Here is a 26936-nt window from a genome sequence, read left to right as displayed (position 1 = left end):
CATGATGATTTAAAATAGAGTGAAATAGGGAAGCATTTCACTCCTGTGACACTTATAGCTATGGAATATTTGAAGTAAGAAAAATGAGTAACACCGAGAAACCAACTGAATTTATTCAAATGGAAGAAAAGGTGAGAGGCGGGATTTTAAGTACCTTTGGGAAGTACTAGTGAGCTAATCAGAAAAGGCAAACTGCAGAGGGGACAGTGACCTGGCTAATTCCTAAAACATCACCATGCTTTCTGACACATAGGTCTTCCACTGCCCGTGAATCTCTGATTGGTTGGGACAAGACTGTATTAAAAATGGTCGGTTTGGGGGAATAAAGGGAAATACAATAGAAAAAAATATATGACTTGATTGTAATTGGGGGACACGTAGAGAATCATTAAATCAAGTATTTTAGGGTGGGAAGAGACTCGAGGGGGCACAGCTCTCCTATTTGCTTAAACCCTTTATTTTAGAAATATTTTTGGATCAAATTTGGAGATAACTCTGTAATCACCCTCGTTTGATTCCTGTGACTGGCAGTGGCCCTCTTTCTTGGGGAAAGCCCCAGAACGTTGGGGTCTAGTTAGGGAGGGATACAAACTTGCTTTCCATTCTGAACACAGCTATGGAATCAAGTTTGGATGCACCTCCACAACCAGGGCTCAGAGGATCCCACCGGTCTAGCCAGGAACCTGAGAAGATTGTGGAGCAGATCAGATGTGGCAGCAAGACATGGTGGACCGATGGCCCAGAATAGCCCAACACCATTATTTACTCCTGTGGTTATGGATGCTTGGTGCTTTTATTTGGTAGTTATTTTCCATCTAGCTAATGATGTTTCAACACAAAACTTTGTTCTGCCCCCAAAATGTTCTATCGTTAGAGGTCTCACTAGCAATGGAATGGGAACTATCAATACTCTATTGCAAGGAATCAAATGAGAAAGCAAAAACTGACACACTCATTTTAAGCTGCATCATATAACAATGGCTCAGAACCCAGTGGTTTATGAATGAAATAAAGATACTTTATTTATTACACAGGCACTTGGATATTCACATGCCCAACACATCTGATACACTTAACAACTATGGAAACAGGAGTGGAAAATGTCTGTTTGTAGGATCAAGAGAGAACTTTCACCATGTAAAGGTGAATTAGTGCATTAACAATTTTTCCCTTACTTTCCTCTAAAGAATTTCCAAAATCCACTGATTTTTTTTTTTTAAAGTTACACTTGAAATAATATGCAACAAAAACTGATCTACATTCCAACCGGTATGCTAACTCGAATTTTGAGCAGTTTAAACTTTTATCACAATGCAACATATTTATAGTCATGCTTGAACAGATTAGGTTAGTAGCATGCATTCCATTCTGCAAATATGAATATTGTTAATCTATTTCCCAACAGAAGTCAAAAGATGCCCGGTGCATAGAAAAATACAAATCACTGTAGTCAATATATTATGGGACTGATCTGGGGACTTACACAGTGATGATGAAGTCCTGAAATGCCATGCCCACAAAAGCACATTAAGAAGTGGATAAACATATTTTATCAGACAATCTCTAAAAATGAAAAGATGAGGGCTTTAAACTGGGGGGACGTTCTTGCTGTGTGCTTTGAATAGCGCCTTTCTGCTCACCTCCTTCTGGCTTGACTGGTCCATCAGACATCACCTTCCTGAGGGCTAGCTGGCTTTGGTCTTGGTTGCCATTGGCTGGTGGAGGCAGATTATCAGACTGAGTTCTTTGAATGGGGAGGACGCCTGCTATGCTGTGTCTGTGCTGCTTCCTGGCATGATTAGCCTGACCGCTCTTATGTGCTGCTGTGGCGGTGTGGGTGAAATGGAAACCCAGAGTATGTATCCTCAGATGGAACCAGCTTACATGTTAGTCATGCAAACAGAAGTGATCTTTCGCTCTTTTTAAAGAACTTGTGTTCCCGAATGCCAAGATGACACCACATGCACAGCACTGAAGGGGTTAAAACTGGCTGTTTCTTTGGAAAGAAGACTTTGGGAGATGGGGGAACCATCAATGTCTCTCTGTTGGCCGGCTAATGCCTCCTGGGAGTCCAAGCGCACCTCCCTTTGCAAAATCTCTGTGCTCCTTACGTTTTGATATACGGGTCGACTAAATTGTCAGAAAGCAAATGAAAGTACCGCGACTCGGATGGGTGGATTGTTGGGCTTCACCGGATACCCTGACTGCGTGAGGATCCAGAGGGGAAAATGCCCATAAACTCTCCGGTATCCCGTACAAGGCGAGGCCCAACGGCGCGGACCGCGCTGTGCTCCTTAAGGGGGTCACACGCCTCGTCACCTAGGTCTACACATATGATCGATATTCTGTTTTTGTTTTCTTTTTGAAAATGTAAGACATGATTTTTGTCACGGTTTCCCCTCAAGTCTAGGAAGTCCCCGCAGGGAGGGCTGCGGCGTGTGACCGTGGCTGGCGCCCTGGGGGCCGAGGCCTGCGGGACGCCCTCCTCTTCGCCCCCCGCCTCGGGGCGCCCCCGGCTCGCGGCGGCTTCTAGAGCCTGCGTGCCTGCCCTTGGGGGGCTGTGCCCCTGGGGGGCTGCCTGCGTGTGGGCCCTTGGGGGGCTGTGCCCTTGGGGGCTATGCCCTTGGGGGTCTGCCTGTGTGTGTGCCCTTGGGGGCTGTGCCGTTGGGGGGCTGCCTGCGTGTGTCCCTTGGGTGGCTGTGCCCTTGGGTGGCTGTGCCCTTGGGGGCTGTGCCGTTGGGGGGCTCCTGCGAGTGTGCCCTTGGGGGGCTGTGCCCTTGGGGGCTGTGCCCTTGGGGGTCTGCCTGTGTGTGTGCCCTTGGGGGCTGTGCCGTTGGGGGGCTGTGCCGTTGGGGGGCTGCCTGTGTGCGTGCCCTTGGGGGGCTGCCTGCGAGTGTGCCCTTGGGGGGCTGTGCCCTTGGGGGGCTACCTGCGTGTGTGCCCCTGGGGGGCTGTGCCCCTGGGGGGCTGCCTGCGTGTGTCCCTTGGGGCCTTGCCCTTGGGGGGCCTCCAGGGAAGCCGGCGTCCGTCTGGCTTACGGTCGCGGGCTCTGCGGGGTGTTCGCGGGCAGGGGAGGCGCAGGGGACCCCGCGCGGCTGCGCTCGTGGCGGCCACGGCCCGGGCCGCGGGGGGGGGCGGGTGCAGACGGGGAAACAGCCAGTTTTAGTGCAGTGCGCGCCAGCAGACAGACAGACAGACGGACGGGCGGGCGGGCGGGCGGGCGGGCAGGCGGGGCGAGCGGCGGCCGCCCGGGGCAGGGGCCGGGGCCGGGGGCCGGGGCCGAGGCCGGAGCGGGGCGGGGCGGGGGGCGGGGGCCAAGCGCGGGGAGCGGGCGGGCGGGCCGGGGCGGGGCGGGCGGGCGGCGCAAGCGGCCATGCGGGGTTTATCGGCGGCTTTTACTTGGTTGCAGGCGGAGCTGCTGCACGGCGGCCTCGGCGGCGGCGATGGCTGCGCCCGCGTCGTCCAGGTGGCTCTGCGCGACGCTGCTGCGGCTCTGGCTGCGCGACGGCCCGTGCGAGCGCAGGTGGCCCTCGGACGACGACTTGGAGCTGCCGGGGCTGCTGTGCGACTTCTCGATGGTGGGCACCTGCATGTCTGGTCACAAGGCGGGCGGGGTTAGCGCCTCGGCCGCGGCCGGACGCGGGGCGCCTTCCCGGGAGCCGAGGCCCGACGGCGGCGGGGTCCGGGAGGGCACCCGGCCCTGCGAGCCTCCGGGCGGCCCGAACCAAGGCAGGGGCGCCGCGGGGGGGGGGGGCGGGGGCGCCGCGGGGGGGGCGGGGGCTCCACGCGGAGGGAGGCAGGGGCGCCAGTGGGGGGGACAGGGGCGCCGCGGGGGGGCGGGGGCTTCACGGGGCGGGGGCGCCGGTGGGGTGGCAGGGGCGCCACGGGGGGGAGGCAGGGGCGCCGGTGGGGGGGACAGGGGCGCCGCGGGGGGGGGCAGGGGCTCCATGGGTGGGAGGGCGGGGGCGCCGCGGGGGTCGGGACAGGGGCATGGGGGGGCGGGGGCGCCGCGGGGGTCGGGGGCGCCGGTGGGGTGGCAGGGGCGCCACGGGGAGGGGGCAGGGGCGCCGCGGGGGGGCGAGGGCGCCGCGGGGGGGGGGCGGGGCTCCACGGGGGGGGGAGACAGGGGCTCCACGGGGTGGGGGGGACAGGCTCCACGAGGAGGCGGCAGGGGCACGGGGTGGAGGGGGGCTCCGGGCGGTGGGCCGCGGCGGGCAGGGTGGAGGCGGACGGCCTGCGGACGGCGGGCAGGCACCCGGCCCTGTGAGCCTCCGGGCGGCCCGAAGGAAGGCAGGGGCGCAGGGGGGAGGCAGGGGCGCGCTGGGGCCCGCAGTGAGGTGTCGGGGTGCAGAGAAGCTCGGCCCAGGCCGTTGACTAGCCCCGCGCCGCGGACCCGGCGAGGGGTCCGAGGCAGCAAGGCGGGGCGCAGCGGGCCTGGCGAGGGGACCCCGAGGCGCGGCTCTGGGCCAGGGGCGCCCCTCCCCGGGGCCCGCGCCTGCCACCCCCCTTCTCGCGGGCGCAGCCCCTGGGCCTGGTGCATTCCTGGGAGGAGGAGACCCGGGCGCGGCGCTCGGGCACACTGACAACACTAGCCGAGACTTAGAATACATAGGTCGGTATGTCTACGCGGCACAGGACACGGTTATGTGGTCCAGGCAGAACTCGGTTCATGATGAAGATTCAAGTTGTGGGGAATTGGCAACGAACCTCTCCAGGGAAAAGCTCGCTCAGAGGGGGTGCTGTGCGTGCTGCCAAATCCAACGGACAACGTTTTTTTCAGATGTGATGATGGTAGTTTATAGAAAAGTTACAGAATTAGCTTGAGGCCAAAGGTTTAAATAAATGTCAACGTACCAATTATTTTGATGACATGGGTTAAATGTTCTTGATATAAATAAAACGCAGGGTGCAAAATTATATGTGTGCATACATTACATATATAATATATGAGTTAGAATATACCTATGAAAAAAACGGGTTTAAACGATGAGAAGAAATATGCATAAATGGTAATGGTAAGTATGGTCAATGGACTGTCGAGGACTTTTATTTTTCTTCGTGAAATCATATTATCATGGATTTCGGGAGCTGGAAATAACCCAACAGCTCGTACAGCCCAACCTCCTCGTTCCTTGTGCTGGTTGAAAACCAGAGTCAGGCGACGATCACAAAGTCATACACGTCCTACACCTAATTATGCGCTGATCTGAGACTAACGCTCATTTTTCCTGATTCCATGTCCATTACTGTTTGCAGGATATTATATTACATACTTCCCAGTAGAATCCAACATTTTAAAGTATATTAAATATACAGGCATTCATATTCAGGAAGTTACTGGGTGAACAAATAGAATAAAAGCTTTTTCTACTTGAAATATCTCCTACCCTTGGATGGGTCAGGGAAGATACCATGGCTTCTGCTTTTGATGACAGATGGCTTCGGAGACTGTTGGCTGCTCTGACTAGAATGAGACTTGCCATGATCGATGCTTTCAGTCTGTTCTTTGAGAGAATACCATCTAGGGGTGTTATCCAGATGAGATGTGCTAGATAAATCAATCAATACCTGAAAAAAAAATGTAGTAAGTCAATGAAATTGATATAATTCATTCATTTTTTCTGTGATCTGAAATTTACTCAAGGAAGTAAGTCAAAAGATATGGTATGACTCTGAGGATGACAAGGCTGTCTTCCTCATTTTTCTTTACCCATGACATTGAGAACAATGTCTTGTGCATAGTAGATGCTTGATAAACATTTGATTAGGGGCACCTGGATGGTGCAGTCGGTTGGGTGTCACACGCTTGGTTTTGGCTCAGGTCATCATCTCGGGGTTGTGAGATTGAGCCCCACACTGGGCTCTGCTCTGCTCTCCCACTGCACCTCCCCGCTGTGCACTCTCTCTCTCTCTGAAATAATGTTTTTTTAAATGAACATTTGAGGGGATCCCTGAGTGGCTCAGCGGTTTAGCGCCTGCCTTCAGCCCAGGGCGTGATCCTGGAGTCCCAGGACTCAGGATCCAGTCCCACGTCGGGCTCCCTGCATGGAGCCTGCTTCTCCCTCTGCCTGCGTTTCTGCCTGTCTCTGTGTGTCTCTCATGAATAAATAAAGTCTTTTAAAAAATAAATGAATTGATTAAACTGAACTGTATAAAATCTTTGACTATTAATTAAATTATTTGGAGATGATGGGAAAATGTAGTCACAACTCCATTCCTTTATGAATGAAAGCTATCTCTTGTTAAATGAACACATTTCAGTGCTACCCTTGGATATCTTTTGCTTTTAACATTGAATATCATTTTTAAAGATCGATTTTTAGATATGAGATGGATAAGATAAAAAGAATGGGTAATTTGCAATTACTAACTTATTCCCTGTATTTAAAACCTACTTCAGTTCATATTTGAAATAAGGATATGACTAACCATTTATGATGAGAAAAAAGTACTGTGTTATGGTTTAATTGGCACCATTTTTTTTCTTAGAGTTCATGAGTAATAGTGCATTTTACAATTGCTGGCGTTTTAGATCTGATGAGATATAAAAAAATGAGAACCAACATAATGGATATATGCTTTAGGTTCATGTGAACAATACATTATAAGGACTACAATAAATCAGTTTACTGAAATGGGACGTTAGATATAATACTGCGTCCTAGAACTATCCAAAGATGGAGATTAGTCTCAGTGGCTGTACCAGCATGGAGCCTGCAAGTGAAGGTCAAATGGTCTAGTTTTGATGGGAAAGAAAAGTGCAGAGTCTTGGAACCAGACAAGGTCTCATGGCACCTAGACCACACAACTGTTTGCTGTTGTTTCTGGGAAGGGACGTCATATCGTCTGGGTGATTTTTTTTTTTTTTGGAGATGCTCTATTTTTTAACATTAATTCATAACTTATGCTTTAAGTAAAGATTACTAAGTAAAATATATTTTGTTGAAATATGATATAAAAAAACACAGGATCTTATCACTCTGCCAGATTTCATGATTAGGTTAGATTCCCATGTGACCTAACATACAATTGTTTTTTTATTGCTTTCTCCTACTTCTAGTTTTGCCTTGTAAAATATTTTGAGAGATTTTTCATGGGACACTTAGAAGAAATAAGATGTAGAATGTCACATCAAGTCACTGATACATGCAGTTGAAGAATAGCAATTAAATATCCAAAAATGTGTTTTAAAAATCTAGCTCATTTCATAATAATTTATCTCAAATTTGGATTCACAGCATGATTATATACCTCCTATCAAAAGAATTTATAATTCATCTACAAATTAATTATAAAGTACATCAAATGGTAGACTGAAAACCATTTCTCAAATTATTATTCATCCATTCAAGGAATAAATCAGGAAATATGTCCTATCTACCAAACAAAACTTTACCCAAAATGATTATTTTATAAACTTGAGAAATATGCTTGGAACAAGCTCTGATTGCTGGTTCATAGTGAAAGCAAATAAGGAAAAGGAAATCAGATGCTCACCTCACCAAGAAAGTCATTGGAAGAAAATCTATCATAATCCCAGACCGTCACCTCCAATGTTTTCTTCTTGAGCTACAGTTTAAATCAAAATGTCATTAACCCATATATCATCATACATTTGCATCACACTCTATTATAGACTCATTGACTTTCACTTCCTTGAATTCTTTCTATTTGTGTCAGAAGGCTTCAAATTTCATCTGAAAATGTGGGCTTATATTGAATATTATATAAAATATGAGTGATTTTATGGTCGAACCTAGTGTTTGTTCGTAAGTGACCTCAAACTTTTACTAATTTCTTCTTATTCTAAATCCCCTCCCTTGATTTTTATAAATAAAATGCAGAATCTATAAATGCTCTTCAAATACATGGAATTTGTAGGATGCAAAACTGTCTAGGTTATTTAGGTAAAATATTTAGTTTTTTGATTTTAGTAAATCACCAAAAAACCATAGCATTCTCTTATTTCTGCAGGTAATTTAACTTATTTTATTTTATTTTTTATTCTTCAAAATTTAACTTACTTTAAATTCAAGAACCCAGGTTACACTTTGCACCTAGCTTCAACTTCGTAATCAAATTATAAACTTTCCGAGGACTAATAAAAAATCTCTCTTTTAAAATCCTTTAGGCTAGTCATCTGTATGTCTTGGCCCATAGATTTAGCCCCATAATTCTGAGGTTCTTAAGAGGTCTTGATTTAGAGAAGAGATGAATTCCTAAAATGTTGCCTGGTGCAATAATACATTTATACACACTGAATATTTTCTGTGTATTATTTGTGAAAGTCAAAATATTGCCAGCTATTATTTTTGCAATATATATACATCAAATCATTATGGTGTATACCATAATCTTATACAATGTATTATGTCAATCATCTCAGTAAAACTTGAAAAAAAATGAAAGTGATTGGCCAAAATTTTAAAAAATACATAGGCAGTTGGAAAATACTTTTCCTCAAAATATGATAAATGTGGCCCAGCCTGTTGAAATATTTAAATTTTGCAATAATTGATGAAAAAGGTTACACTGGTCTTATTTCTATATTTTTTGGCTGCTTTGTTAAAATGCACACATTTTAACAGTGTAAACTCATGGTAACTTTGAACTGTATCCATTTTCTTTCACTGGCTACATTTATTATTTGTATTTTACTCATTTCTTTTTGTTTATGAGGCAAAACTGATAGACCACTATCTTGCAATGATTTTGTCATCGCTATTCTTAACATTAGTCTAAATCTGTCACATAGAAAATATCATTGCATACCTGTTCCATGGAGATACTTTTATAAATTACTGTTTGATTCCACTCGGGATTAAGACTTTTTTGAACATATTTAGTCCTCCTCTTGTACTCAGCACTGAATTAGGAGAAAAAAAAAAAAAAGAGTTATCTTGATTATTTACCTTAACTGATTTCTTCATAGTCAGCCAGAAGGGCATGCAGACATTTTAAGATGATATTTTGTTCTAAATCATTATGTAATCATCCCATCACCTTCCTGTCTAAAACCTTATCTTAAGTTGAATACAAAATGACAATTTAAAAATATGTTGGTTGCCTTTAGTTTTATTTGCCCAAAAGGTGGTTTTTAAAGAAAAGCTTTTAGGTGTTCTAACTATACCATAATTTTAGAGCCTTTCTCCTTCCTGAATGCAGGAGACAATTACATGAACTATATGGTAACATCAGTATCTTCTTGCCCCATAAATAATAACTTGGTATTTAGCTTTCCAATAGTTTTACTTCTAATCATATCTGCAAAGCCAAATAAATGCTCTTTCACTTTTTTCTTATACAAAATCATAGTAATTGTTTTGATGAGGAAAGGATGAGAAATGTTTGTTGCTATCGCTGAGATTCCATGAACACTTGTTACCTTATATTTAAAGCATATTTTGAGACTCTTAGTAAAATAGGATATTTAGTTATAAAGCAATTCAGTATAATTTCTTGGTTTATGTCAATAGCCCAGATAAGCCATTATGAACCAGATCAAAATAGTTCCTCATTCATTATAACTTGGGGCATTTGAATTTTTCCTTGACTTTTCCATTCCATCTGAGCAACAGTTAGAAGTTTATAACCCAAACCTATTCTAATTAAAACAAACAGAACACCTATAGCTGACTCAACCAGCTGGTGGGTTTGGAATTATTGTTGTTTGCTATTATCAAAGTTACCCATACAGACAATGCCTTTATCCAATCCTCACTGCCTTTTCCCCAAATTTTCTGCCTAGCCTTATAGCTCAGGTCCTAGATGATACTTTAGTTCTGGTGGGCACCAGAGCCCTGAAAACCAACCTACTCATCTAGAGTCCTTTCATGTGCTTTGATTTTGCAAATTGTCTTTTCTACATGAATTGGATCCTGACCCTTGACTTGATGTTGTATTCCCAACTAAGGGCTGACTACTAACTCTTGCTAGTCCCCACTCTCAAGCACAGCCACATGCTGGAATGCATCCTATTGTTTCCCAGGCTCTAATTTACCCTATCCATTCTAGACATAGCTATTGAGAATCCAGTTCTAGCTCACCACTCACTTTTAAAATGTCTTTCTTCTCTCTTTTGCTTTATTCTTTCTTATCAGCCATATGCAGAAGGACAATAATTCCCAACAATGACTGCATATTGGGATCACCTAGGAATCTGAGTTCTAAGGCTTCGAAGTAGAGCAACAACTGCCACGCCTAGATCTCCCAGCCTTGCACCCCCAAGCATATCCTGATTTAATAGGATCTCCTATTAGGCGTGAGTATCAGAATTTTTTTTACTCTCTCGGGTAAATCTAATGTGTAGATTGTGAACCACTGAATTTAGGATTCCCCAAGACCTCACGTGTTAGCCATTGTGAATTGAATCCAGTTTAAGAAAAAGCATCAGTCTTCTCACTTCTAACCAACTCATTTGTATAAAAATAAGAGCAGGATTTAACCATTTTTGCATTCAAGATAAATTGCAAACAGTTTGGGAAAATGTATATGCAATGATTTAAAGAAACAGGAATTCTCATAGGCCACACACAGTATAAATTTGCACACAGTTTTTAGATAAAACTGGTGACGTTTATTTTTTATTTTTTTTTAAACTGGTGAAGTTTAAATCTATGTACACAAATACCCAGAAAATTCTACTTTGACTTATTTCACTTCTACCTTAGAGAAATTCTCCCACCTGTGCACAAGGAATGTGTTTAAAAACATTCACTAAAACATTGTTTCTAATAACATATTAATAAGAAATATATAAATGCATTATGATATATTCATTTAATGAAATAGTAAAATGTTAAAATGAATGAAATATATCTCTATATATCAAGATGGATATTATCTTAAAATCATGTGAAATAATATAGTAAGCTGTTTATGAATACATGTATATATATAATAAATGTATAAAAATCATTAAGAGTTTGGGAATTATAGGTAATAAATTCTAGTTAGTGGTTATCTCAGGTGGACAAGGGAATGGTTTCAGAGGACTTCAGGGGTACCTATAAAATATATTTTAATAAAAAAATCTGAAGCCTATAGAGCAAAATATTAAAATTTGATAGAACTAAAGGCAAGAACACAGGTATTTGTTAGTTATTTTCTATAATTTTCAGTAGTTTGAAATATTCTACAATAAAATTCAAAATAACTTTGGTAATCTATGTTCTTTATATCTTATGTTTTTTATATACATATATATTTTTTTATGATGGCATAGGAAGAATGGATGTGACCACTTTGAAGATAATAGCAAGCCTTGGTTACTACTTTAGAATTCATGCCTATTTCTCTAGGCAGGTATACTTAGAAGAAAAAAACTCAGAAGAAAAAAACTCATGAGTTTTAAAGCTTCTATTTGTTTTGGACTTTGTTACTAAGGTAATGAGATTGTGGGGAAACATAAGGACAAGAGTCATAATACAGTGGAATAATAAATTTTTTATCAATGAAGAAAAGTGAAATCTATAACTTTTTAAAAAGGTGGGAATTAGTGTTAAATGCAAACTCAAGTACTTTCACTGAAATTCTAGATATGTCAATATATATGAAAATAGTCTGTATTATTAAAATGTCTTCCAAAGATATCATCTTTTCTTAATTTGTGAATATAAATAATTGTTATAATTTTTCACCTGCATATTTTAGTCATTTTTTCACTTACACATTTAGCAAAAGTTCTTAATTTATGTATGAAAAACAATTTATAAAGTAAGCACATAAAAATAAAAAAGAGCTAACATTCATTAAATGTTTAGTTTTTCCTAGGCAGAGTTCTAAATGCTTCTTACGTGTTTACTCATTTAATCCTCATGGCAATTCTGTGAGACAGGACAGAAAAAAATGAAGCTCAGCAGAATTAAGGTATGCTGGAAAGGCTGCATACTTATTAACTGGCAGGACCATGATTCAAATAGAGGGAAACGGAATGGTTGTTCGTAAACATATGCTACATGAACTCAATTGATTAGTCTCACAAAATATGAATAATTCATCAATTTCTTAATTTCAGGCTTTATTAGCTGAAGTACCTAGTTTGTCTTCTTTACCATATAATCCAAAGTTCTTCACTTCAATTAAATATATGTATTTCTTATATAGGTAAATTATATACAATATGTGTGTATATATATACATATAAAAAAATCAGGCCAGTTTTAGAGTTATTTAGGGAAATTCTGAATAGTATATCCTAAAAGATGTTGTGGACTGAGGAATAATTGCAATAAATATTTATTCCTGCCCAGTCACACTCAGAATTAACCAAAATTGGGGGGATTTTATGTTTTTAGTGAGTTTTATTCTTCAATTCTCTCCAGACTCAAGGTGTCCATTGCCTTTAGGATTAAAGTAGATACATACAGTTGGCCTCTACTATTTCTGGTGGGGCTGTAAAAATGATAATTAAATCCTTTGCAGCTTTTTTGTACTTGAATTTTATAACACAGAGATGGTCGCACAAAGCCATTCCTTCAATAACATTTGTTTTATAACTACATTTAGTGACTGTCTTGAGCATGACCCCATTGGGCTGTGCTGCCACTTGACACAATTGAAAACTGTTTGCACTTCCACAGCCACATCAAAATCTGGATTTACAAGTTGAAGCTGGCTAGGGAAGCAATGGGATTCTTAAATGTGAGCATAAATTAGGTTGAGAAAAAAAGTAGAGCTTATTTTCCTTTCCCTTCTTTGGAAAACACACTGTATCCTCTCATGGGAAGATGGAAATAATGATATTATATTAGGACAATTAGGCTGTATCTAAAAATCAGGAAGTTTTTTAATAAAGGGAAATAAAAAGTCAATCAAGATGGGGCATGATGCTAATAAAAAAATTAACCTTCGTCTTCTCGAAGTTTGACTAACTTCTTTTATCTTTCATTTTTTAAATTATTGACCCCTTGCTTTCTCATGAGTAGATATGCTTTTAAGGCAGACAGGAAAAAAAAAAAAACAAGCCTTGAAATTCAATTATTCTCCCCTACACTGGCAAAAAACATAGTTCTTTATGTTTCTCTTTTAATTTAAAAAAAAAGAAAGAATATGATGGCTTCTTTCTATTTTGCTTTCATAGAATTATCTAAAATATAATTTTATTTAATCTTTTGTTTTATTTGGTTGTCCTTTATTGGAAATTACACACACACACACACACACACAAATTTATTTTTAATTACTCCTCTAAGGATTTTCCCTTAATTTAGAAAGAAATCCGATCATATGCCATTTTATAAACCCTACTGTTCCGTGCAGTAGTGTTTTGGCCACATCACATCTGTGCTCCCTGAAGTCAGAGCCTATGGCTGTTTATCAGTTCTACCCTCAGCATCTTAGAATGTCTGGAGCAGTTTGTGCTAAAGAAATGTTTGTTGGATGGATCATTAAAAAATGCTTTTGGTTTCTTTCCCCTTAAAATCTTTTGAAATGAAAAAAGTTCTGTCCTTTGAATTGTAGATGCATGCAACACCTGCTTTATATAGGTCCTGGAGAAAATAGTCTAATATGCTAACAGGAGGTTTAGAGAAAGTCCAGGCAGGAACTGAACTTCCAGTATCATGACAGCTAAAATCAGCTTCAATCATAGCAAAATTTCATTAATGGGAAAAAGTCTGCACTTTGTCAAACAGAGTAATGAGAGAAAACCAGAATGAGATCCTTCAGATACGCTCATTTTCACTTCTTAGTTATCCAGGGACAAATACTCTTTCCCTGTTTCACTTCATCTCGGTGCTGACAGTTAGACTTTCAGAGTTTATGAGTATATTGATCCGAGGGTGGGGAAAAGGAAATGAGAGGATATGAGAAAGTTGGACCAGTGAAATTCTTATCAGTTAACAGGATTTTTTTTCAATTTTAAGAATGACAAATTATTATATTTTATTATTGAAGAAACAAAGTTGTTTGGTTTCCTATAGATTGTTGATAAATAATTCTGTGTAATCCAATAGCCCAAGTACCTGTATTTCTTTTTTGTAGGAATAACTGACCACTAGTGACTTGATGTAGCCAATCATAAAATAAGAATAATCCATTAACTTTCATAACTGCAGGCTTTATAAGCTGAAGTGTATATAGGTTATTTCCCTATAATCTACCCTATAGTCTAAAGTTCTTCACCTCTGTGTGTGTGTGTGTGTGTATATACACACACACACATATATATGTATATAAAATGTATAAATTTGTATTATACCCACATATCACAACAAATTTAGGCCAGTTTTAGAGTTGCTTCGGGAAATTCAAAGTGGTATACCCTAAGAGAGTGTATTTGTACATAATACAATAATATCAAGTGCCGTTTACTGAGAGCTTATTATGTGCCAGATATTATGCTTTTCACTTTTGGTGTACTACTCTGTGTGTTTTAAAAAAAAATCCTGGGAGGGGGGTTATTATTATCCCTATTTAGCAGAAGAAGAAATCATTTTAGAGAAACCTCACAACTTCTAAGAGGCAGGGCTGAAATTCAAACCCAAGTACTTTAGGACTTTATTCACTGGCCTCATCAGCCAAAATTATAATGTTAGTACCTTGTCATTACTATTTTTTCTTGCACTGACAATTCTCAAAGAGATGGTAGAAGTGACTTCTAGATGAAACACAGGATAAGAGAGTGACTTCTAGGTCTTCAAAATTGTAACCAACGCATCCCAGACTATTTCAACTATTATTTACGTTTACAAAACCTGCTCTCTTCTAAATTAAATATAGACAATTTCCCCCCAGGTTCTCTAGATAAGGGTAGGAAGGTTCTGAAAAAAATGATTGATAATGTCTGTTCTAAAATGACACTTTTCTTTCAATTGAGCTAATTTTGCATATCAGTCTGAGAGATCTGGATGCTGTCCTGAGATGAACAAACTAGTCATCACAAGCAACCTTTCACAGAATCGAATTTACCATGATTATGTGGCTGCAAGGAAAAAAAAAAAGTTTCTGGCCACAGAAAGGGTGTGGTGACTAATCCTATTCTTTTCAATATTTAAATACCTACGCCATTCAAAATCAGAAACAGCCTCTTTTGGGCAACAGCTTGTCCGGATTAATAAAGATGTCAAATTTTAATTTTGCAGACAAAAACAAACCCTATAACATTAATATTCTGGGTAGAATTAAAATTCTCATCACCCCACTGCTATAGATGGTGCAAGATTCTCCTCCCCAAATAAATAGCACATTTCATATAAATGTAATAAGATGTGCAGAAGAATGCTCTTCGTTATGTGTCTGAAAGATACCCTTGTCTGACAATGTGATGATGTACCAAGTTATAAGCTCTGTTAGAAAACAGTTTCCTACTATTGGCAAAGGAAGGAGAATGTTTATGTTCCTGCCAATGTACTGGGGCAGGCAGATTATGGCATCCTGTTGCATGGCAATGCCTTCATGGTGCAGAAGGTATAAAGGCATGGAAATGTCTCAGTGTCAGGGCTAAGTAAGGAAAAAGACGAGAGAACTATGGTATTTAAGATCAGATTTATGCCCAGTATTGGACATCTGGAAGATCAGTTAATTTCTTGAGAAAAATGACTCTAGATTTTATTTTTATTTGTAATAGAAGACTCAGGAGAACTTCAGCCATGGTTATCACATGAGAAGCTAAATGAATTTTAGTGGACAAATTACATATGAAAACCAGTTATATCTAATTTCAGGTGGTCTTTCCTTATTCATATTCATATTTGATATAAAAATACTAAAATATTTTAATATTGTCTACTTTTCAATGTTCTATTGCACACATCTGCTAAACCTATTTAGTAATATTGTAATCAGAACAATTTGCTGGTAGCCTAATTCAATGATACCAACCTATAAAAAGATGTAAATTATAGCCCAAACTGAACCACAGGTGAATATACACAAATCAGCAAAAAATAAAACTCTAGACATTACAATGTAGCTTGACAATGAAAGAGAACCAACTCTACCTTGCATTCTGGACAACCATGACTTGACTGCATTGATTCCGAGAGCGAAAGTGAAGGATACAACAGGCAAGTTGGGAAGACGGGAAGAAAAAAAGTTAGGAACAGAAATAAGGAAGAAAATATGAGAATAATAACTGGAGGAGCTACACATATAAATAACATGAGGCAGAGTATAGTCTTAGAGTTAAAATGAAAATAACAGGTCACAAATGCCTTGACCACTGTACTCATTAGTAGTAATTTAAGGAAAGGTTTAGGAATTGAATAAGTGTAGTTCATTAGCTCCCTTTGGGGCAAATCCCAAAGAACAGGCATGTTTTATCTGACAAAATACATGGAGATGGCTTTAGGTGGAAACTCACTCTTTATTTCACTATAGTTCCTCATTTCCTGTTACCCCGTGAATGGCTGAGATATTCATGTTACCTGCCTGCCCTTTTGGGTTATTCAAGTATGTAATAGTCTAATTGAAACATACCCTGTAATAAATAAAACATAGGTACTCTCATATTGTATAAAAGGCGATATTCTCTAGGATATTATTAGAGATGACAGAAAGTAAAATACACTGCTTTATTTTCATTCATTTGCAAATGCTTAATTAGGGATATACCCTTGGCAGTGATTTCTTCTTGTCCCTTAATATTGTCATTAAATAACATTGGAGTTCTAATGACCCAGTCAAAGGCAGAATGAAGTTATCAGTTTGTTGTTGTTCTGCTCACATTAAAAAAAGATAGCCAAACTGCAGTTGTAACTACTAAAGATTTAAATGAACATAAAATAAAAACCCCCCTTTTCTGTGCTATATGGCTAATTGGTGATCCCTGTAAATTAAATTCAATGAATTAAAATTAGAATCACAAAACCAGCAATTCTAAATTTCTAAATAAAATTATTAGGATAAAATTAAAGGCTGTATACTTAGTTTGATAAAACACCTGGAAATTTTCAAATTATTTTCTGAGTATTACTTGATTTCTTGACAAAACTATTGGCTCTGCTTGCTTCCTTGGCCCTGTCATTATCAACAAGAAAGATTAATCTCAAAAGAAATGGTGATCTGATGGTGGTGATATAGTCAACAAACAGCAGATTCAAAGGTAATGTATAACTCTAACTTGGATCCTATTCAAACAAACCAACTATAGTCACAAACATGCTTTGTATGATCTCAGTGCTTTTAAATTTGTTCAGGTTTGTTTTATGGCCCACAATATAGCTTATCTTGGTGAATGTTTCACATGCACTTGAATATGTATTCTCCTATTGATGGGAAGAATTCTATAAATATCAATTAGGACTTCAATTAGGAGGCAATTGGGGAAATAAGGAATTATTTAAACATTTTGAAAGGACAGTGGTTACATGTAGTATTATGATTATGTTTTAAATGAGTTATCTTTTGGAAATATATAGTAAAGTATTTGCAGAAAAAGTTATGAGTTGAGATATACTTTAAAATAATCTGCGTAGAGGGAGTATATAAGGGTAAAAATGAGACATGATTGTCTAGGAAATGACGATTGTTGAAGCCGAGTAATGAATAAGTGGTGGGTCATTCTTTCTACTCATGTGCAACAATTCGAAATTTCCAAGTAAAAAGTAATATTCAAATGTCACCCCTCAAATAAAAAATGGATAAAAATAAAACCAGAGCCTTGAAATTACTAGCTTCAAATTCTTTTTTATTATGCCTCCAATTGTTGATTATTTATGGTTCCATCATGCTAATTTGGCTACTATAAGTTGTTCAGATAAGGTATAATGATCCGTTGGGTCCAAATCACTGTTTTGACATCATCTTTGAGTACTGATTTATACACCAGAACGTAGCAATTTGCATTTATCATGTGAAAATTAAACATCCCCAAAGAACACTTGCTTTATATGAACAGTTTGTATAGACATGCGATTCAGTCATTTTTCATTTATTTCCCAAATATTTACCATACTTATTAAACATGTTTTAATATTCAACATTTCAAATATTATTCTTATTTTTTCTTATTTTATAACTCTTAAAACATTGATTTGAAAATATTCATATAAATAGGGATACATCAATAAGTCACTTAATGAACATGTAATGTGATAGACAATGATGTCCTATAAGATAAAACAGTAACTTACAAGTCCCTGAACATTGGTTTTGCAAATGAATTTAGGAAGGTAAAGCTAATTCTCTAAATTTGCTACAAATAATTCCTTAAATGATTTCACAGTTCATCTGATTAGTGAGTGTGGTTTCTAGATTCAAAAGGCTGACATGTCGTCAAAACAGGTTTTATCATGATCAGGGCTCTCCTGGAACACTTTAGGGCTTAATTACAAATTTTTATTTCCACCTTACCTAATAGTTGAAAATAAATAAATAAGACATATAAATAAAACTAAGGAACAGATATTAAACTTTAAAATTGGAGACTGGAAGAAATACTAACACTATTTTTTAATCCATGGCATGTGATACTTAGAAGACACTGCTTCTTTACTCACCCTCTCCCAGGAAGAAGGTACACTTTAACAAAGGGGTCCGAGTAACCATTGTTGTCTCGAGGGACAAGGTTTCTTGCTTGGAGAATATGGATTATGAGATTTCCGAGATCATAGTTGATTTGAAGCTTAAAGGGACATCAAAATATTCCATGAATATTTTGCTGTTGTCTTAAGAAATCTATAATACATTATTATTCAATAATTTACCAGTACTTTTTTTTTTTTTTTTTTTTTTTAGTGTCCTAGGGAGCACCAACCTTCATTTCCATTTTACTTGAAACTGAACAGACTAGTGTATGTCTAATTTAATTGAGAGCTTCCAGGCACATGCTAATTACTAGAAAATGTGCTGTTCATTCTTTCCATGGTTAAAGTTCTGGCCTGTCTAAAATTCATTTAGAAGTATAATCATACAAAAAAAAGTATAATCATACAGTGAATTGCTAGTTATATTTTGATGCTAAATTTATACTCTTAGAAAAATACTACGTTGTCAGCGTTCATGAATACAATTACTAGGATTTTGAAAATAAATTGCTGAATTTTTTAGAAAATGTCTTTTGCATTTTACCAGATAATTAGCAGTAGGTGGAATCATTATTTAAAGATAGAGCTGTTAGTCTGAAAAGAATATTTAAGAACATGTAGATTTGATCTCTTTCTATAGTATGTCATATTACTGATAGTTTTTTCCTGTGCCTGCTTTTCTAATACTGTCAGAATATAAGATAATAAGATCTTGTTCTTTAATTTTAGACACTGAAGAGGAAAGAAGAGGCCCTGCCTCCTAGATTTAATGGCTGTTGCATAATTATCACTGAAAAGGAAAAGATTAACAATTTAAATAAATATTTGAGAAGCCTACTTATTTCAAGATAATGGAGTTGACTAATTTTTCTCCTTCAAAACTTAAATATTCTTATGGCATCATTTTCAATAAAACTTAATTTTGCTTGATGCTGCTTTTGCTTATCAAATGACAGAAAGGAAAGGATCTATATGTGAGAGGAAAAAATTCATATATAAAAATACTAACCGATTTTTTTAATTATCATTTGAAGCAGGTATGTTGTGCTCATGTTGAAAATGGGAAATTTTAGAGAAGCCAAACTTCATTTAAAATCTGATAAATTTTTTTTTAAAGATTATTTATTTATTTATTCTTAGAGACACAAAGAGAGAGAGGCAGAGACACAGGCAGAGGGAGAAGCAGGCTCCATGCAGAGAACCCTACGTGGGACTCGATCCAGGGTCTCCAGGATCACACCCTAGGCTGCAGGCGGCGCTAAACCGCTGCGCCACCAGGGCTGCCCCTAAAATCTGATAATTAAAATAATTACCTAATATAAGCATAATTTTCATCTGGTTATATTTTCTGGCAGACAAGGAATCTTCAGTTGCTTTTCTCAACACAGAAAAGCTCAATTTGTCTGACCATTATGAAAGCAAAGGCAACATATAAAATAAAGTACCATGAAGAAAGACAAAAAATGAGAAGTTTAGAAATGCAGTAACTGGGGTTCCTGGGTGGCTCAGGGCCTTCGGCCCAGGGTGTGATCCTGGAACCCGGGATCAAGTCCCACATCTGGCTCCCCGAAGCAAGCCTGCTTCTCCCTCTGCCTGTGTCTCTGCCCCTCTCTCTGTATGTCTCTCATGAATAAATAAATAATAGTAAAAAAAAAAAAAAAGAAATTCAGTAACTGTGTACCCTAATGGGAATTGAAAAAATGGAATTATTCTGCACCAATTTTTACACTGAGATTTAGAACAGCTTCCAAATCGTTAAGGAGAACTTCTTCCCCTCGTACTCTTTTCTTTAATGGCCTTTATGTCCACTTTTATCTGGTAAGGCACCAAAACCATTTATTTAAATGAAAACTTGCAGGCTACCATAAGAAAGTACTTTTCAGAAACTATCCTGCAGTGCTTTAGAAAACACTCAGGATTGCTCAGATGTTACTTTTGAGACAGAATGAAATGTCCCCAGACATTTCTTTCAACCAGATTTCAACCAGAGCTACTCCAGGGTAGCAGATTGATCATTTGGGTGACCACATAATGTTTCATTTGCAAAAAAAAAAAAAAAAAAAAAAAAAAAAAAGTTTCGGTATAAGAAAATAAATAAACTAGAAATCACTGTTATGAGAAAATATTTTTTAAAAACAGCCTACACATTAAGAAAGAATATTATCAGAGTAAATTCCCACTACAGAATTAAATATCACTGCTCAAGGAAAAGGAAAATGAAACAAGAATAAATAACCTCAAGCCTGAACGAAACATGGCAAATATTGGTCTGTGAGGAAGAAGCTTAAAAAAAAAAAAAAAAAGAAAAAAAAATCTAGGAATCAGAAAATCAGCAAATCTAGCGTTTTCTTGGTGACATCAAGGAAGATCAGGTCTGGCTTTCTTGCAAGGGGGAAGCAGCAGCGAGGAGGCAGGCCGGGCAGCATGGAAGGGGCCAGGCCTGGGCCCTTCTTCCCATCCCAGGCTCACGCCCGCTCTGCTTTCATCAGCGGGAGCCCAGATGACCGCTTCACTGAGGTCCTCGCACTTGCAGTCTCCCCCCTGTAACATCTTCTGGAGGCCACTGCAGTATGACATCTTCTTACGTATTCCGTTCGGTCTCCCTTACTCCAGAATCCTACCGGGCACCCTCGTGCAGGGCTAACACCACTGAGCTTGTGCTGAAGGCTCTTTTTATATTTAGTTTCAACTTCTCTGTACAGGAACATTTCAAGGCAGCAAAGCTGATCCCTGCCTATTATTACTCTCTGGCAGCGGAAACTCTCCTCTTCTTCCTACAGGAACACAATCCCCCTTTTCTTGGGGCTTAGCCTCAAATTAATTTGTTCAAGTCTGCTGTCCTTTGTGAAATCATTCATGAAAATTTCGTCTAGACTATGTTGGAGAGACAGCTCTAAGACTTCCTGTTCTCTCCCCCTTATCTGAAACCTGCCGTCTTCAAATAGTTATCATTTTACATTGTGTTTATTTTTTCTATGTGATTTTTCTTATCTATCCTGAATTACTTTTTGGCATCATCTGAAGCACAGTTTTTAAAACATTTCTGACTTTGACTCACAGTAAGAAATATAGATTATGATATAATATACACACAAAAACATGCATTTATAGATGTCAAAAAAAAAGAGATGTGTACTATTTTTCTTCTATGCTCCTGGTCAAAATCCCCTAAGTTGATTTTATGAATTACAAACTTGTTATGACCCCTGGTATGAAAAACACTACTCTAGAAGAAATGTTCAATAATTATGTAACACTTGTTGGTAGGAGGAAGGAAAGAGGACAGCATTGGACTCATGAAACTCTTAAAGAGGAACCCTCACACTTCTGGGAGAATCTGTTATATTTGAAACATATTCAACAAATATAAACTAAGACGTAAAACATACTGATACTGCTAAGGCATCAGACACATATGTCAAGTTATAGAATTCCATAAACAGATTTTATAAACTATATATTTGTACCAAAATGCTGCTCTATAAAATAGTATTTTTCTTTCACAGGTCTGAATGTGTAATATATAACACATACAAAACAGGAAAGGTCCTAACAGTGTTTAGAATTACAGTAGACCAGTGAGGGGGTGTGAACCAGCCAACGAAGATGGTACAATGAGGATTTTTAAAAAACTTTCATACCTGAATTTCCCCTGTAATCGGATGAGAGACAACCTTTGTTGCATCAGTAGGCTGCAATATTAAAAACATGTATTAATGGATAAGCCCATCATAAAATTGACCATTTCAACTTCCTTCTGTAATTAATTTCTATTTGGTCAGAACACACTGCCTGGAAAATGCATTTCATCCATCTGGCTGCTTTGGATTATGGGGTCTACTTCTACTTCTCAATTTGTGTTTAATTTTATAGATACATAAATCTGTTTTTTTCATTTTGCTCAACCTGTTGTGAAACTATAATTTTATACCTATAGGACTGCATTTTCAATTACTTAATGAAATGAATACTTTGGTTTAAAGTACTCAATTTAGCTATTTACAGGTTTTAAAGATCTATAGAGAAATGAAAAAGACGTTGTTTTTAGACAACAACAACTGCCTAGGAGCACAGAGCTTATAGAATGCCATCCTTGAGCTCCTTTGATGGATGCTCAACCCCTCACTGCTGCCTTCTAGAGTAAAGCACCCAGGCAATCACTTCTTCATAGTTCACATTCCTTAATGAAAGTTCTATCCTCTTCTATGTAAGTTCTCACTTCCTTAATAAGTTCCTTATGCCAGTAAAGCCCTAAGAGCAGTTAGGAATGTGATCTGGTAAACTGGTTCATAATGCTGAAAAAAGTGACAGATTACTGATTTGTTACATTTCAGTGCAGTATCTGTACAAAAGGAGAGGTGATGTCCATGACTCCAGATCAGCAATAGAGTTTCAGGCAATGTGGCACTGACATGGGGAGATATTCATTAAGATGGAGGCCAGCCTGCTACCCCCAAAATAAGGCCCTGTCTGCCTACATGTACATAATACTGGCCTGGTTTTAATAATTAACTGGAAAAGGAAAGATCCTTAATATTTAGGTAGATACACTTGTTGCCTTTCCTTTATATTTTTATTCTAGAAATGAGGGCAATCCAAAGAAGACTATTCCAGGTCTTGTTTTAGGAAATAACTAAGGAATACAAATAATGTGACCTTTTGTAAAATTATATAGAGTGGAGGTTAAATTTTCCAAGCCATATATCCTTTATTTAGTTGAGCTCCTTTATAAGAATGTCCATTCATTAATACTGAAACTCTGGCTGCAAAGGGTAAGCTACTAGTTAATGAAAAAGTATATTTACTTCAGAATTACTTTACCGCTTAAATTCAAAGAAAAGCAAACTGGATCCAGAAAAAGGACTATAGAAGCCTCTGAAACTATTTGTATCTTGAGTAAAGATGGGGAATTTCCGAAAAGCAGTTATTTTTGCATTCCAAAGAGGAAAACAAGAATAACACACATAAAAACAAAAAAATGAGACACAAAAACCCCTCATAAAACACAAAGCTAAATTATTATTGGTAACTTACTTTGTTTTGATCTCTTTTTGACAGTTGTATCTCATCTGACATATAATCATGCAAATATAACTAGATTTAGTAAACTTATGGACCATTTTTAATTGTTCTGGGGTGTGACACTAAACTCAATAGGGTAGAGAGGGATACTTTAAATTACAGAAGGAAAAAGATCACTATCTTTTTGGACACTGAGCCAACCATGAGCCCCAGGTAGTTACCCTTCAAGATCAGACCAACTATTTTCCTTTCAATGATGTCATATCTTTGTGAGGTTGGTTTTTAATGATTGCAAAGATAAAAAAAATGTACTTCAGGAAGATCAGCGAGGACAGTGTACAACAAGAAATCACTTTGTTAGTATGCAGTCTGATTTCATAGTTTGAATTGTGCAATGTCTATCAGCTGCCCATATTCCAGTGATATGTAATTATTAGCAATGAAACAAATACATTATTTTTATTTCATCTTACATGTATTATTTTTTTCCAGTGGTTATTCAGATACTAATTAACTAATTACTTAACAAATAAAACTGTTTTAGATGTATCTTTGGGCAGAAGACAGCCATGAAAAACAATTACTGAGATGTTCAGGGTACTCTGACCAGCAAACTTTGGGAAACCAATGACCTATTTCATAAGACACTTAAAACTAAGTACTTTAATTGAATCATTTATTCAAACCATGCCTTGAAAGAAATCATTCAGTCTTTAAAGATAAAATGATGAAGGTTTGGTTAGAATTTCAGAGACAAAACAGCTTGAGATGGTAAAATAAAAAATTTGAAGATAAAAATTTGTATTGAATTAGTTTAAGAAAAATAATCACTTAAAATAGTCATATACATAGCTTATATAATTTAAACATGTATTTAAATAATTTAGATTCATATTTTGCCTACATATACTCAGCAGAAATCATTTAGAATATTAACAGATTAATAATTACTTATGAATCATTATTTAGAATGTTTACTAGATGGTGTTCTAAGTATCCAAATGTATAATTATGCTAACTATATTTAAATATTTTAGATTTAATACATTTCATTACCTTAATGTCTTATTATTTAATAGTCTCATATCTAATAACAACACAAAGAAGTTAAAACCATAATTCTATAAATTATCTGAAGAACATATGACATGTGTGTACATATTACCTGACAGGGATAGGTAAGTTTCAGACAGTCACTCCCTATTTCTGTAATATCTCAATATAAATTCTTTAACATTGTAGGATTTGGAGAACAAATGAAAAAAATGTATTGCCTTTTATGAATACCACATGTTGATGGGTCAAGAAATATTAAAATTAAATTTATTTATCCATTGATCTGTTCAGAAAAAAAAGGTTTCAAGAAACTATACCAGCTAGATGTTGAAGATAAATGTCCCAAAAGATGACTAAGTAACGGTCTCTTTCTTCAAGAATGTTAGTATCTACTTACTATGTGTTTCAATGAGAAATGTTCATATAATTATATACATACACATTCCCAAAGTGGTTAGATTTGATTATGGTTATTACTATTGGCAAGAGTTAAGTTATCTATCATCACTAAATGGTAGGAGGCCAGAGGTAATTTTAAATATTCTAGTAGTTACTTAAAAATGTAAGAATCAGCTGGTGAAATTAATTTTTAATAATATATTTTAGTTAATTCAATTTATGCAAACTATTATAATTACATCATGAAATCAGTATCAAAATTGTAATGAAATAATTTATATATTTTTTCATATTAAGTCTAAAGAATTTGGCATTAATTCACATATTCAGGATATCTCAGTTCAGACTAGCCATATCTCAAGGGCTCAACTGTCACATGTGGCTACCATTATGGACAACATAGTTCTATAAATTTTTATTTCAGCAAAAATACAGCAAAACACATAGGCCACATTCGTGGCATGGAAAAGAATTACTGCATATCATAAAACATGTCAATATCATTTCCTTGATGCTTGCTCTACTGTACTTGTTTTTATCTTCTAATCATTGCCATAATAGTTAACATATTACAAAAAATCAAATTTTGCACTTCCATAATGTTATAGAGACACAAGTGCCATTGATATTTATATCAGAATATTTATTTTGTTACTATGCTGTATAAGCCCCCTATTATGTACTTAAACCATAGTATATAGAAAGTAGGATGCCTCCTTGGCTCAGTTGATTAAGCGTCTTCTTCTGATTCAGGTCATGATCCCCAGGGTCCTGGAATTGAATCCAATGTCAGGGTCCCTGCCGTGGGAAACCTGCTTCTCCCTCTACTTCCCGCTTGTGCTCTCTTCCTCTCTCAAATAAATATATATATATATATATATATATATATATATATTTTTTTTTTTTTTTTTTTTTTTTTAAGATGCAAATTGTCTTAAGAGATCCATAAAGCATAGAGGCATTTCAGAGGGAGGAGAAAAAGAAAAAGGATACCTTCTGATCTTAAGGCAGGATTGGACTATGGAAAGATTTCATGGACAAAGGCTTCCTGTTATTCTTATTTCATTTTTGCTTACAGCTTATCACTGGCTCTTCATTTCCGGCATATTGCCGTGTAAAAGTCAGGCATGGCACATAATATCCTCCAATTTACAACCATCTAGGCTTCTCTTATTTCTTACCCCTGTATTTTTTTATACACCTACATTCTAGGGAGGCAATTTCTGTTTCTGAGATTTTTTTTCATGTTGCACTCTCTGGTTGGAGTGCTGCTCCCTTTATCCCCTTTACTGATTCAGTTCATTAGCTAAATACCAGCTCTCCTAACCCCATTCTTCATGCCCTCACTGTATTTCTTCATGGCATCTAATATTATACTTTCACTGAATTTGGTTACATATCATTCTTCATCTGTAATTAGACCAGTACCTTTAATTTTTTAATTTTTTATTTATTGTAAAGAGAAAGAACGAGCATGAGCGAGGGGTGGTGGGGAGAAGGCCAGAGCTAGAGGGAGAAGCAGACTCCCTGCTGAAGGTGGGAGCCTGACAAGGGAGGGGCTCGATCCCAGGACTTGAATCATGACCTGAGCCAAAGGCAAATGCTTAACCAACTGAGCCACCCAGGTAACCCTAGACCAGTATCTTTTAAACCTCAAGGGGCAGCACACAACTTGGAGAACTTATTAAAACTCTTGTTTCTTGGTCTAATCCTTAAAGAAGGCATAGAGTAGGATCAAGAATTTGTATTTTTAACATGTTTCTAGATGATGCTGATGCTGTTAAAAGAATCACACTTTAGGAACCACTGGTCTACCTACTATGCAGGGAAAGGATTTTATCCATCTTTGTATCCTATACAAAGTGTGACCCCTGACACTGAGGTGCCATCCAAAAATGTCTGAAAAGTAGGAATGAGTTGGAAACCCTAATATACAGAGTACTTTTTATCAAGGCTATTGTAAAGATTGGACATTATGTTTACTGTAATAAC

The 26936-nt window shown here is 38.1% G+C and overlaps 1 protein-coding gene and 1 long non-coding RNA gene across 6 annotated transcripts in view; one reads left to right on the top strand and one right to left on the bottom strand.

Moving 5' to 3' along the window:
• Nucleotides 1–26936, bottom strand: part of PCLO (piccolo presynaptic cytomatrix protein) — a 389843-nt gene that overhangs the window by 62898 nt on the left and 300009 nt on the right. For 4 of the 5 annotated variants that reach the window (XM_072791350.1, XM_072791353.1, XM_072791355.1 and 1 more), the window contains exons 14-21: nucleotides 22109–22159; nucleotides 18441–18565; nucleotides 15942–15968; nucleotides 8773–8866; nucleotides 7498–7569; nucleotides 5388–5568; nucleotides 3400–3594; nucleotides 1641–1823 (exon numbers count right to left, since the gene is read on the bottom strand). In XM_072791350.1, coding sequence (XP_072647451.1) covers nucleotides 1641–1823; nucleotides 3400–3594; nucleotides 5388–5568; nucleotides 7498–7569; nucleotides 8773–8866; nucleotides 15942–15968; nucleotides 18441–18565; nucleotides 22109–22159 — 928 coding nt within the window. The remainder of the gene's footprint in view (nucleotides 1–1640; nucleotides 1824–3399; nucleotides 3595–5387; nucleotides 5569–7497; nucleotides 7570–8772; nucleotides 8867–15941; nucleotides 15969–18440; nucleotides 18566–22108; nucleotides 22160–26936) is intronic. The other variant, XM_072791351.1, reaches the window with a different exon arrangement.
• Nucleotides 15270–19308, top strand: LOC140613009 (uncharacterized). Its single transcript, XR_012014134.1, has 2 exons — nucleotides 15270–17044; nucleotides 19197–19308. It is a non-coding gene; the product is annotated as an uncharacterized lncRNA (long non-coding RNA).

The sequence above is a fragment of the Canis lupus genome, chromosome 21 (genome assembly GCF_048164855.1).
Source record: "Canis lupus baileyi chromosome 21, mCanLup2.hap1, whole genome shotgun sequence".
Lineage (NCBI taxonomy): Eukaryota > Metazoa > Chordata > Mammalia > Carnivora > Canidae > Canis > Canis lupus.
The sequence above is the reverse complement of the archived record's forward strand: the minus strand, read 5'-3'. Positions and strand labels throughout refer to the sequence as shown.